Source organism: Typopeltis vanoorti, chromosome 12, assembly GCF_054136105.1.
Source record: "Typopeltis vanoorti isolate ZY-2024b chromosome 12, IOZ_Tvanoo_1.0, whole genome shotgun sequence".
Classification (NCBI taxonomy): domain Eukaryota; kingdom Metazoa; phylum Arthropoda; class Arachnida; order Uropygi; family Thelyphonidae; genus Typopeltis; species Typopeltis vanoorti.
In genome coordinates, this window is record NC_143560.1 from 55,222,832 (window position 1) to 55,237,318 (window position 14,487).

A 14,487-nucleotide genomic window follows, 5' to 3' on the forward strand; every position below is an offset into this window, starting at 1 on the left:
GTGTATCAATATGCTCAGCTGCATATTTAAACAAAATATAGTAAGCAACTATTATTCTCTCTACTTTCCTTTGTTAAAGGAAAGTGACTTGTAATAACATTATTATATAAAACGTATATGTTTTGAGAACCTAGGCATTAAATAAATTAAGAGCACTTGCTGAAAGAAAAGTATTTGAAACTTCTGTAAATCCTGTTTACAGAGTATACTTTGCTTTTAGTCTGAGTACTGAATTAATAGTACAGTTTATTTCTTTCTAGCGGAAATAATTTCCTGTACATCACAAATATCCAACATATTTGCAACACACCTGATAATTCTTATGCAAAACACAGTGAATACAGCAATACTTTGTTTATTTGTTTCAATAATGAAATACCATGAGTTGGCATATTGAAAAGAATTATAAAACTGAAGGAAAGCTCACATAAATACTCTTTATAAGCATAGAATTTTCACCTAAGCATCACAGGCATCATCGTACATCATGTACTGATAATGTCTATGTTACTTAGGTGAAAATTCTATGCTAATAAAGTTATTAACATGAGTTTTCCTCCAGTTTTTTAATACTTAGTTTATTAAGTAATACTTAAAGAATTACATAAGGTTCGAAGAATTACTTAAGGAGTGCTTAAGGGTCAGAGCTGTATAACTGAGAGAGACCTCCACATAGCCTTTAAAGGAATGCAGAGAACTGACCAGGGCTTCTGATCTAATGTACAATCCTCACCTTCTTGTGATGCACCACGAGAAGGGTATCCCGGTAGATACCCTATTGGGTATCTACCTGGATACTCAACGAACAAGGATGGGCTGGCAATTTGGGATTTAGCCAACTAAATTGTAATCTTATTGGCTTAAACCAAAATACAAAATGATGGTACAACATGACAAAGTTTCATGCCTGCTGGGGCGTCACCCGGTTAAACAAGGCCTCTGTTGTTTTCACCAGGGAACCAGGGCAAACAGCGAAAAGTCAGCTATTGGAATAAATCTGAAAACACACCCCAACTCAACATCACCAGAGTTAAAGATCGGTACTATCAACATAAGAAGCCTGAATGGCAAAGAAATGGAGCTAGCTGAGGAATTAGATAAGTACCAGATCGACATAATAGGGGGATGACTGAAACAAAAAAGACAAAAACTGGTGAGATCTTTCTGAGCAATAAATACAAAATGTTATGTGTAGGCAATGACAATCAAGGAAAAGAAGGAATAGCCATAGTATTCAATACTAAATATGAGGCCAATCTTCTTGAATGGCAGGTAGTCTCAAGTAGAGTGATGTGGACAAATATCAGAATGGGGAACTGCACAATGAGACTTATTTGTGCCTATGGTCCCACAGAAGGTTCTACTAAGGTAGAAGTGGAGGAATTTTTTGAAGCTTTAGAGAAAGCAACTGACACAACAAAAAAGGAAAAGTTGGTCCCTGTTGGGGATCTAAATGCAGAGTAGGAAATGATTGTCAGATATACAAAAATATTTTAGGAAAATTTGGAGAAAAGAGCAAAGCTAAGAATAATGGTAAATATTTGTTAGATTTTCTGCTCAGGACATGGTTATTACTAACACCATGTTCCAACAAAAAAATGTGAACAAATTCACATGGAAAGAAGTGGCCAGGAATAACAAATGTCTCATTGACTATGATATTGTTGATAGTGATGTTTTCTCCCTGGTGCAGCACACCGGTGTACAGAGGATTTGAAATTAGAAGTGATCACTATTTAGTTTTGAGCAGGATAAAATTGAATTACATATTGAAAAGAATAACATGTAGGAAAGTTTTAAAGCGAATAAAAGTTGAGCAGCTCTCAGATGTGAACTGTAGACTAAAATACACAAAGATTATTGAATAAAAAATGAAAGAGTTTGAAAACAGGAAACAAATTTTGGGGATTCAGTGGCAAGCCTTGAAGAAAACTCTGATTAATTCAGCCACAGAGGCATGTGGCGAGGTTGTCTGCAAGGATAGAAAATTCAGAACTCCATGGTGGAACAGGAAGTTAAAGAGACAGTGAAGGAAAAGAAGAAAGCATATCATGACAAAAGTTCCTGGCAAATAAGTCAGCTTGTGCTCTTAGAGAATACATTGAGAGACGTAAGAAAGCTAAACACTATAAAATTAGCTAAACAAAAGTCATGGGAGGACTTTGGCAAGAACATAGAAAATAAATATCAAGAAGGTGGCAAATTTTTTTGAGGTTGTTGAAGAAGCTTAGAAATGAAGGAAAGGAGTTAAAGATGATAAAGGTGACATGAAAACGGGAGAAAAAAATATCCTTGAAGTATAGAGTAATAATTACTTCAAAAAATTGCTAAATGAAACAAGCAGTATAGCACAGTGGCAAAAAACACTCAACAGGCATACAGTCAGGAATACATATCCATACTTGAAATAGAAAAATCCATCAAAGGCTTAAAATGTGGAAAAGCAGCAGGAGTAGATGATATTCAACCTATAATGCTGAAGAATGGTGGTATAAAAGTCTTACAGTGGCTGCACTGCATAGTTCAGAGAGTGAACAGAGGGACGAATTCCAGATGATTGGAGTAGAGCTCTCATAGCACCCATATATAAAAATGGAAATAAAACTGAATATGAGAATTACAGAGGTATTTCCTTATTGAGCGTTCCTGGTAAGATTTATGCAAGTATATTTGAGAAAAATTGTGGAAGAAAAGCTTGGTGAAGAACAAGCTGGATTCAGGCCAAATAGAGGCTGTCAGGATCAGATCTTCACTTTACGACAAATAGTTGAGAAATCATGGGAATATAACAACGATCTGTATTTAAGTTTTGTCAATCTGGAAAAGGCATATAACAAGGTGCTCAGAGAGAAGCTATTCAATACACTACAGTTATATGGTGTCAATGGGGCATTATATTAAGCAATATTTAGTCTTTATTTGAGTTGTAAGTCAGCAGTTAGAATTGAAAGAAGTACAGGAAGATGGTTTAATGTTAAATCTGGTGTCAGACAAGGATGTGCATTATCCCTTCTGTTATTCATTATCTATATGGATCACATTATGAAGGAAAGTGGTATTAAACATGATATCAAACTTGGAGATGTTAATGTCAGCTCTTTGCTTTATGCGGACGATGTTATACTTCTAAATAAATCCGCTAGAAGTCTGCAAGATTCCCTGACTAAATTGAATAGCTGTTGTAATAGATATGGTATGAAGGTCAGCAATAAAAAGACAATGAAAATAGGCAGAATTGTTGAAAATGTCAACCGCATTGTGAACGGGGAATCTGTGAAACAAATGAAATGTGTAAAACATTTCAGCTACTTAGGCATGATTTTTTGGTGAAGATGGCAAATTAAATATGGAAATAGACAACAGAATCAACAAAGCTGGTATGGTAGGAAGTCAATTGAATAAATTCATATGGAATAAGAGAGAAATTTGTTGGAACACTAAATTAGCTGTATACAAGACAGTGTTCAAACCAGTTTTAACTTATGGATCTGAGAGCTGGATCAGAAGTAAAACACTTTACTAGAGACCGCAGATATGAGAGTCCTGAGAAAGATTAGAGGCATGAACAGATGCATGAATGGCAATATCGTATTAAAAATGAGGATATTAGGAAAGAACTCGACATTGTCAGCATTCAGGAATGCATTAGTAGAGCTAATCTCAGGTGGTATGGTCACTTAAACAGACTGGGCGAGGAAAGATTAGCAAAACAAGTGTTCTCTGCCAGGTTGGCAGGAAAATGACTCAGAGGAAGACCAAGATATAGGTGGATTGATAAGGTAAAAAGTGTGCCTTAGATGATAGTAATATAAGTTAATGTTGGAGTCTTGACAAGTAACAGACTGATTTGGAGGAAAATTGTAGATAAGAAGTTAGTAACGATGTAAATTTTTCATGTAGTACTATCATATCCTGTACACCCCTTGAGGGCATGGCAGGAATTTGATGATGATGATAAAAGAATAACAGATATTTCACAGTGAATATTACATTGTGTCCTCAATGCATGATACAAGCATTTCAGTTTAAATGCTATAGAATAGAAAACCTATGTGACATTCGCTAATAACTTTAATGACACCTGTGACATACTAATAGGGTATAAAAAACAGATTAGATGCAGTAACGATTTATTAAAAATTAGCAACAAATATTTCATACTGAAAATAACAGTATATCATCAGTGGAGAACAGCCAAGCATTATAAATTAAACAAAATACAAGTAACATTTGTGAAATATATGTAATATTTGCAAAATAGCATAATTATTTTTAATTATTAGTTGCTAAACTAATTTTCATTTTATCTACTTGCTGTTTGGTGCACTTTCAATCAAAATAATATTTATTTTTTACACTTAGTGCCTTTCAAAAAGTGTGCAATATAATGAGTTTGGACAGTATCTTTTTTTTTATGAATTTTTAATTATTTATATATATATTTCTAACATATAATAGATAATAATTAATGAATCACATGAATTAAACTCATTAAAGTATCTTATGTATTCCAGGAGGTGCCTGCTCTACCTTTCGAAAAGTCTTTCCTTGAACGTCATCCACCATCTGTCAGAACGTTGCTTATAGCAGGTAGCCTGGCTACAGCAACTGTCATTGGCAGTCTTAGTTTTCTGGGTTATTCCTATTACCAGGCATGATATACCACTTAAGAAGCTTTGACAAACCAGAGATGGCTTGTCAGAGATGTAGCTGGCTCATGTACTGTCGGCTGCGAAGTCTTTGCCAGCAAAGGCTGTTCGATTGATAGAGCCTCTACTACTAATAGTCAAGCAAAAAGTTAAGCGCAAGTTTGAGCGTGGTTAGTAGTTGGAAGGGATTGAATCGTTCAATGCTGTTGGCACACTCTCCCTCGATGAGTCTTTGGACTCCCTGGAGGTGTCACATAATAATAATAATAATAACCTCATCTGTATATTAAAAAAAAAAAAGCTGGAATTTAACAGAATGGTATTGCTACTCACAACCATTGCAGTACATGCTCTTAAATTCCCAGCTACTGGCTCCTTGATGTGCTAAGTCCCTTCTCCCCAATCTTTAATGGATATCAAAGAATAGCATCATACCCACCACCACCATTTCGCATGCTTGTTATTTATAACATTCTTTTGTTTTTTATGAAGTGTTTTTATGTGAAAACAAAACAATTATTGAAATTATTAAAACTATTGTCCTTAATTGTAAATATGATGAAATCTTCCTATCACAGAAAATATTAAAACAATATTTTTATTATATCTCTGTTTTCTTGTATTACTTATAAATACACAGTATACGTTGATATAAACTAAAAAAATCACAATACCTAAGAATTTGAAAAATGGCCACATAAAGACAGTTTGTAGCCCTAGCCATATATTATGTGTATAGTTATTTAATACTCTGCTTACCTATCTTATCATTCTCTTGATGAATATAGCAATGAAGTCCCAAATTATAGAATGACCACCAAGTCTGCTTAAAATGGGAATTAAATAAATAAATAAAAATAACAGTAACAGATAAAAATCTGTTACTGTAATTTTTTATTATTATTCTTTGTTATATCGAGAGATTACTAAGATTAATAGGAATAATTTATTTTTTTAATTAAAAGAACAGATTTTCTTTTACTGGTTCTCTTCAACCAATGAAAGATGAAAAACTAATTCAAAACAGAAGAAATGAAATTTCTGAGAAAAAGAGCCAGATATACCTTATAAAACATGAAGAAATTGTATAATCCGAATTATAAACCCAATAAATATTGCTTTGTGTTTATATTTACTTATGTAATAGATATGGATAGAACATCTAACTTAAATGGATAGTAGCTAGATCTACCAAAATTACTGTATATATAAAATAAATGGGAAAAGAAAAATTGGAAGACCAAGAAAGCCATGTCATGAGACTGGAACAGGCCACTTTGCTTGAAATCCATAAGAAGAAGGGTTTCTTACTTAAAATAAATTCATTTTCAGAAATGGAAACAAAAACAAAGAACAGAATAAGTTACATGTTATCTAAGAAACATATTAAAGTGCAATTCAACATGTACAATTTCTAAACATATACAATAAGTAGAAACCAAGGACTTATACTTTATGGCATGTGAAAGTCATTAATTAATGTATGTAATATGCATGACCTATGTTATGCCAGCAATCACATACAGAGTTTGCACATTAATGCACAGACTTCCCATAATGTAATTAAACTTTCAACCCAGTATTTTTCAAGTTATAGAAATAGATTGTGGAAATATATGAGATCTATTGTTGTGTCAGATATCTTCCTGAAAATGCTGTCAGCCATAAAAACAGCAAAACACATTAGAGTAAATTCAGGAAAGGAAAGAATATGAAATGAATGCTTATTACACTAATAAGTAATAAAAACAGAGCAGCAATTTTTTTTAATAAACACAAACTTTTTGATCAAATCTCATAACCACTTTCAATATAGTATGGTTAAATAATTAAAAAAATAAAATTATGTGTTGTACAATGTTGAAATGTTACATGCATAAGGAAAGCTCAGTTTGTAATGTCAGTATTATTATAACATCTCCATGGATTCCCAGAATATATCAAGGGAGCCAATCTATTAGCAAAAAAAAAAAAAAAAAACTACACAGTCCACCACTCTCACTATGCATGTCCAAAGCAAAAAATGCAATTAATGTATAGGGAAAAATTAATTTGCCCAACAGTAAGTTACATTTAATTAAATTACTTCCCCAAACTAGGAAGTTTGGGGAAGTAATTCGGGATGCTTAAGGGTCAAAGCTATATAACTGAGAGGAGACCTCCACATGGCCTTTATAGGAATGTGGAGAACCGACCAGGGCTTTTGACTAATTGTCCAATCCTCACCTACTCGTGGTGCACCCTGTTAGGTATCTACTTGGATACTGAACAAACTAGGATGAGCTGGCAATTTGGGATTTAACTGACCAAATTGTATTCTTATTGGCTTAAACCTAAATATCAAATGATGGTACAACATGACAAAATTTCATTCCAGCTGGGGCATTGCCCAGTTAAACAAGACCCCCGTTGTTTTCGTCATGGAACCAGGGCAAACAGCGAAAAGTCAGCTACTGGAACAAATCCTAAAATCCACCCCAACTCAACATCACCAGAGTTCAAGATCAGTACCTCGAATCATAAGAAGCCTGAATGGCAAAGAAATGGAACTAGCTGAGGAATTCAATAAGTACCAGATTCGACATAATAGGGGTGACTGAAACAAAAAAAAAAAAAAGACAAAAACTGGTGAAATCTTTCTGAGCAATAAATACAAAATGTTATATGTAGGCAATGACAATCAAGGAAAAGAAAGAGTAGCCATAGTACTCAACACTAAATACGAGGCTAATCTTCTTGAATGGCAGGCAGTCTCAAGTAGAGTGATGTGAGCAAATATGAGAATGGGGAATTCTCATATTTGCAATGAGACTTATTTATGCCTATGGTCCTACAGAAGGTTCTACAAAGGTAGAAGTGGAGGAATTTTTTGAAACTCTTTAGAGAAAGCAACTGACACAATGAAAAAGGGAAAGGTAGTCCTTGTTGGGGATCTAAATAGCAGAGTAGGAAATGATTGTCAGATATAAAAAAATATTTTGGGAAAATTTGGAGAAAAGAGCAAAGCTAATAATAATGGCAAATACCTGCTGGATTTCTGCTCAGGACATGGACTGGTTATTACTAACACAATGTTCCAACATAAAAATGTGCATAAATTCACATGGAGAGAAGAGGCAAGGAATAAAAAAAGTCTCATTGACTATGTTATTATTGATAGTGATGTTTTCTCCCTGGTGTAGAGAGGATTTGAAATTGGAAGTGATCACCATTTAGTCTTGAGCAGGATAAAATTGAATTACATATTGAAAAGAAGAACATGTAAGAAAGTTTTAAAGCCAATAAAAGTTGAGCAGCTCCCAGATGTGAACTGTAGACTAAAATAGACTAAAATACATAAACATTATTCAAGAAAAAATTAAAGAGTTTGAGAACAGGAACCAAACCTTGGAGAGGCAGTGACAAGTCCTGAAGAAAACACTGATTGATTTAGCCAGAGAGACATGGTGAGGTTGTCTGCAAGGATAGAAATATCAGAACTCCGTGGTGGATACAGGAAGCTAAAGAGGCAGATGAAAGAAAAGAAGACAGCATATCAAAAGTTCCTGGAAAATAAATCAGCTTGTGCTCTTAGAGAATACAGAGACAAATGTAAGAAAGCTAAACACTGTGTAAAACTGGCTAAATAAAAGTCATGGGAGGACTTTGATAAGAACATAGAAAATAAATATCAAGAAGGTGGCAGGATATTCTGGAGGTTGTGAAAGAAGCTCAGAAATGGAGGAAAGAGTGCTGTAAAAGGAATTAGAGATAATAAAGGTGGCAAGAAAACAGGAGAAAAAGATATCCTTAAAGTGTAATTATTTCGAAAAATTGCTAAATGAAACAAGCAGTGATGACCGCACAGTGGTAAAAACACCGACTGAGCATGCAGTCAGGAAATGCGAGAATTACAGAGGTATTTCCTTACTAAGTTTTCCTGGTAAGATATATGCAAGTATACTTGAGAAACGGCTGAGAAGGATTGTGGAAGAGAGGCTTGGTGAAGAACAAGCTGGATTCAGGCCAAATAGAGGCTGTCAGAATCAGATTTTCACTTTACGACAAATAGTTGAGAAATCATGGGAATATAAAAAAACTTTGTAATTGAGTTAGCTAAAATACTAAATTAGCTGTATACAAGACAGAGTTCAAACAAATTTTAACTTATGGATCTGAGAGATGAGTCAGAAGTAAAACACTTGACCAAAGACTAGAGACTGCAGATATGAGAGTCCTGAGAAAGATTAAGGGTATGAACAGATGCATCAATGGCAATATCATATTAAAATCGAGGATATTAGGAAGAACTTGACATTGTCAGCATCCAGGAATGTGTTAGTAGAGCTAATCTCAGGTGGTATGATCACTTAAACAGAATGGGAGAGGAAAGATTAGCAAAACAAGTGTTCTTTGCCAGGTTGGCAGGAAAAAGACCCAGAGGAAGACCAAGATTTTTTTTTTAAATCCTTCACAAAAGGGATTTTAAAAAGTATTTTAGTTTTTTCCAACTCTGTGTCTGGAAGATATAGTAATTCACAAGATCCAATTTGTCGGACTCACATGGAGAAAAATGTAATCTTGGTATACGTGTGTAGAGGCTTAAGTGCTGTGAGGACATCATGTTGGAGGCTTAATGGATTTTTTACAACACTCAAAAAGAATTAAAATAGAATTTAATACTTCCTATATTTCGTCCTAGTCACTAGGACATCTACGGGGATTACAAAAACAATTAATGTAACATATACAGAAATAACAAACAATACTAAGCCCAACCACATGGGTGACACTAAAGTCCTATCTAGGTAGAGCGCCCTCTAAGGGCAGTAGTAGGTGGCCTGGAATGTAAGGTGGGAACTCTGGTGATGAGTGTTTCCCAAATCTTCGGAAGCTTAATGCAACGTTATTTATTGAGATTTCGTTGGTTTTTGAGAGCTGCTGCTGCTTCTAAGAAAAGTCTCTCTTTCTTGAATTTGCTGTGGTGGGGCATGGTGGTTTTCTTCCATGATACCCTGTGGGTGGTGTCCAAAACATGGTCAGCCAAGCCTGAATGGCCATAGTTGTGTTTGAAGATGTAAGACTTGTGTTCCTCTAGACGGATGCTGATCTGCCTGTCTGTCCAAAGTATGCCAGCTTACAGGAACAGGGTACTTTGTAAACTCCAGGCAGAGAGAGAGAGAGGAGGGAGCTGATCTTTCGTAGAACAGATAAGGGTAGCAAGTTTGCGGTGGGGCTTATATGCTGTGTGTAGGTTGTACTGTTTTAGTATCTTGGCTATTTTTTTGGATGTGCCACGGATGTAGGGTATAGTGATGGCATTTTTAAAATCTTGTTGACGAGAAGGACGATGAATGGGGGAGGAGTTGATTATTTTTTTGATACTGTGATCGCTGTAGCCATTGGAGAGGAAAGTGCTGTGTATGTGGTTAAGCTCAGTAGTGAGGGCAGTTCCACTGGAACAAAGATTGTGGGCTCTCTTGGTAAGAGTTTTAATAATGCCATATTGTTGAGAGGGGTGGTGGTGGTGGGAGCGTTTGTGAATGTATCTGCCTCTGTGTGTGGGTTTTCTGTATACGGTGAAGGTAAGTGTATCATTAGGCAGGCGTGTGACTAAGGTGTCTAGGAAGGGTACACAATTGTTCTTTTCCTTTTCCATAGTGAACTGGATTCTTGGATATAGACTATTGAGATGACTGAGGAAGGAGTCTAACGTGTCTGGGCCATGAGGCTAAATAGAGAACACATCATCTACATATCTTATCCAGATAGAAGGTTTGAGTGGGGCTAAGTCTATGGCTCGTTTTTTGAAATTTTCCATATAGAAATTGGCAAGGGGGGTGAGAGGGGGGGGAACCCATGGCAGTTCCCTCTATCGGCTTGTAGATTTTGTTGTTCCAAGAGAAATACCCAGAGTTAATGGCAAAGGAAAAGAGATCTAAGATGTCAGAGGGAAAAACATTTTCTAAGTGAGATAAGGTGTCAATTAAGGGAATATTGTTAAACAAAGAGGAGATATCAAAGCTTACCAATATATCTGTCTTATTCAAGGTTAAATTTTCTCTGAGGACTTTAAAGTGGGTCGAGTTTTTTATATAGGAAGGGGACCTTCCAGTGAGGGGGGGATCAGAGAGTTGGCCAGCTGTTTATATAGTCTATAGCAAGGTGCATTGGTGGCATCTACTATAGGCCTGAGTGGGGAATTGGGTTTGTGGATTTTTGGTAAACCGTATATTCGGGGGAGGGGGGGGAGCAGAAAGGTTTAAGTTTTTTCGTGACGTCAGGGGACCAGGAAGATACTTTTTTGAGTAAGATTTTTAGTTTCTTAACTTGTGTTTTTGTGGGGTCGTGTTCTAGCGGGATGTAGGTAGCACGATTGCGGAGGATAATGTTCATTTTATGATTGTATTCACTGGTATTAAGAACGACTGTGGCATTACCCTTATCCGCTCTGGTGTTGACAATACTTTTTTCTTTACGTAGTTTCGGGAGAGCCGCACGTTGGGCATATGATAAATTACTTTTTGGCGGCGAAGAATGCGCGAGGATGTTGGCTACATCAAGTCTGATGTTGTTAGCTATCTCCGACGGTAAGCGACCGATTCCCCATTCGATGTTCACCATTACGTCAAGCACCGGCACTTCCTTCGGAGCGATGGCAAAATTATGGCCGAGGCAAAGGGTGCTGACGGCATCGTCGTTGAGCCTTTTGGAAAAGAGATTTATTACTGTCTGGAGCGGTTGAATTTGTGGTTGTGGTTTGTTTTTCACAAGGTTGCTAATTTTGCCGTCGCTCCGAAGGAAGTACCGGAAGAGAGTACAAATTGTGAGTTTGAAAACTGAATGGAAAGAGACCAGAGATTTAGAGTATGCAGAAGCCTGGACAGCTATTCTAACAAATCCTGACATAAGTTATGAATAGAAACTTCTAGAAATGTTTTCTTACGGAGAATTAGAATGGAAGCTGTGATTGATTATATTTTAGAAATAGGATCTAAGTTTTTAGATCTTGTTTCTAAGCATTTAACCATTACAGAGGAAAATTGATTTTAATATGCAACAGTTCTTGCTGCATGTTAAATGTAGGGCATGTGCATTATACATGTTCTCTAGATTTAATTACCTTGAAACACACACACACACATATAGGAAGTTGGTAATGATAATTCACTACCAAATACATGCTCAATGTGTGTACACAATGAACCAAGGTTTTGATAATGCCAGACCTTTGGAAAAGATGTACATAAATGATATAGGAAATAATTTGAAGAAAGATATTCAGTTGTTTGCAGATGCAAAGTTGGGTAGGGTAATTGTTAATCAAAGTGATGTAGTGAGCTTGCAGGATGATTTGGATAAGCTGATAGTATGAGCAAAACATAACGGATGTTAATTTAATGTGGAAAAGTGTCACGTTATGCATTTTGGGATACAAAGATTACAAGCTGTGAACCACATTTATTTATTTATTTATTCGTATGGAGTTTTCTCCCCTGTCCCTATTGGGGCGAGTTGAGCCCCCTCCCTCATGGGGGGTTAAGTATTTATGGCTGTAGATCCATGTGTTCACGGGTTTGTTTGCCTGCTTGCGGGATGAAAAACGCCAGATAAACGCGGAAAAAAACCTACAGCCCGCACCCAAGACCGGCTAACTTGGCTATGGCTGAGGAAGATCCTCAAATTCCTCACGTCTTCGATGGGAATCGAACTTGGGACACTTCTTCCCCAGTCATATGGTTGCGAAGTGCACAGCTACTAGGCTAACTGTGCGGACGTGAACCACATTGAGGGAATTGTACTCCAGAAAATTCATGAAGCCAGGGATTTGGGAGTAGTAGTAGATAGTATATTGCTAAAGTAGCCAGAATAGCTCACAGGATTACTTGGTTATTGAAGAACACTAACAAGCAGTGATAAGGGAGTTATCAGTCCTCTTTATAAAGCCTCAATATGACCACATCTGGATTACTGTGCTCAGGTCTGGTCACCTGGGTTTCTTGGAGGATGAGGAAGTGGTGGAGAGGATCCAGAGGCAAGTGACCAAGATGGTGAGTGATCTGTGAAATACTCCTTGATAAGCAAAAAAGGGGGGAAATGAAGATTGATGCAGGGGAAATGTTTCTGCACTTGGCTAGTGGGGGGGGGGGGGGGAAGAACAAGAAGTCATCCCTGGAAGTTGGGTAAGAGTGTGGTTAGCAAGGATGTGAGGACTAGATTTTTTGCTTGGAGAGTGAATGAATGGAATGGGTTGCCTGAGTCAGTTGTAAGTGCTTTGTCTGTTATTGGTTTCAAGGAGAAGTGCAATAGATATTGTTGATAGTTTGGGTCTCCTGATATTAGTCTTAGGACTCCATGGAGGTGCTTGTGCAGTAGTAATAATAATAATGGAAAGTGGCATCATTGTATTTTCCAGTGTTTGTTTTCCCTCTCTAGACTGAAAACTGCAGACACTTTCATTAGGCTGTCATAAGATATCTAGGAAAAGAAGGCTATTGTTGACTTCAATTCTTGGATAAGTAGAAAATGCAAACCAAATAATAAAGCTGTATGGAAGGACAGGAAGTGAAGTGTTTGGAATATTCTGCTCAAAATATTGTATATAACAGTAGTAGTAGTCGTTTGGATAGGAAAACCCAGTGCAGTTTCTTCAGTTTGCTTATAAAGTTTATTCTGTTATGAAAAATAACTACTGTTTATAGTAAAATCAAATTTCACAATATATCAGAAGGAAAGTCTTTCTGTATTTCTGTTAATGAAATATTAGTGAAAAGAGAAACTACATCCAAGTTGAAAGATATCAACAATTGTTATTTGCTTTGTATCCATGTTACTGCAATGGTATCTTAATAGTATTTCAATGGCACGTTTTGATTGGCATTAAAACACATCATGGTAAGTTGCATGGTAAAATGGTCAGTAGACAATAAAACAATGCTGCAGATTTTGTTTCAAATCTTCAAAATTTGTTATGTAAGAATAAATTAACAGTCAAGACAGAAAACACCTTAGAAACTGTTTGGCCAGCCTGTACACAGGATGGTTATAGACTTCACTACCAGTCTAAACAGAAATTTTCTTTATGTGTTTTAGGAAACTCATGCAGTCTAGGAGCTTTAGCTTAAGGACCACAGACCCTTTTTTTGTTGTTTCTTCATCCCAGTTTTGGACCTCATCTAGAAGCCTGTTAATCTGAGATTATGTAGGAGAAATGCAATGATAAATAGAACAATCATGTAATAAACATTGAGTTTACTAAAATATTCCTTTCTATCTTGCACTTAACACAGCACATCCTTTATCACTTTTGGTTATAACAATATTGTTATTCCTTTTTTTGACAAAGCTAAAAAAACTCACTTATATTTAAATTGTGAGAAGAGATGTAGCTCTGAATATTAAGTAAGCAACTTCAAAACAAATTTTAATGATAATAGAAATAGGAGATATTAATTAAAAAATTAAAATTGAGATTAGATGGGATATTTGCACATGCTATAAAAATATGAAAGCACAGTACATGTGATTAGGTTATTTAAGTCTCAATGTTAGAAGTGTCTCAAGAGAGTGAAAAGTGGACAAAACAGTTCTGTTATACAAAGAAAGCTCCAAGACAAAGTTATAGACCAGTCATTATCTCGGGAGTGACGATAAGGTATTAGAAAACGTATTAAAGGCAGAATACAGGAATGGTGAATAAGGCTCTAGAGAGTATAGCACAAATCTGCAGCAGCACTTAAGGTTGGTATTGAAAAAGTTGGCTGAAACCCAAGTTCAGAAATGGGTTGGAATACGATACTCTCTGGAGGCCATAACTTTGTGCAGAGGATGTTAATTTACTCTCATCCTATAATAAAGT

At 36.0% G+C, this 14,487-nt stretch overlaps 1 protein-coding gene across 2 annotated transcripts in view; it reads left to right on the forward strand.

Annotated features, from left to right (window-relative positions):
• Window positions 1–5,254, forward strand: part of LOC150100800 (amine oxidase [flavin-containing]-like) — a 132,788-nt gene extending 127,534 nt beyond the window's left edge. For both annotated transcript variants that reach the window (XM_090401527.1, XM_090401528.1), the window contains exon 15: window positions 4,515–5,254. In XM_090401527.1, the coding sequence (XP_090257653.1) occupies window positions 4,515–4,658 (144 nt within the window). In that variant the 3' untranslated portion in view covers window positions 4,659–5,254. The remainder of the gene's footprint in view (window positions 1–4,514) is intronic.
• The last annotated feature ends 9,233 nt before the right edge of the window (window positions 5,255–14,487 follow it).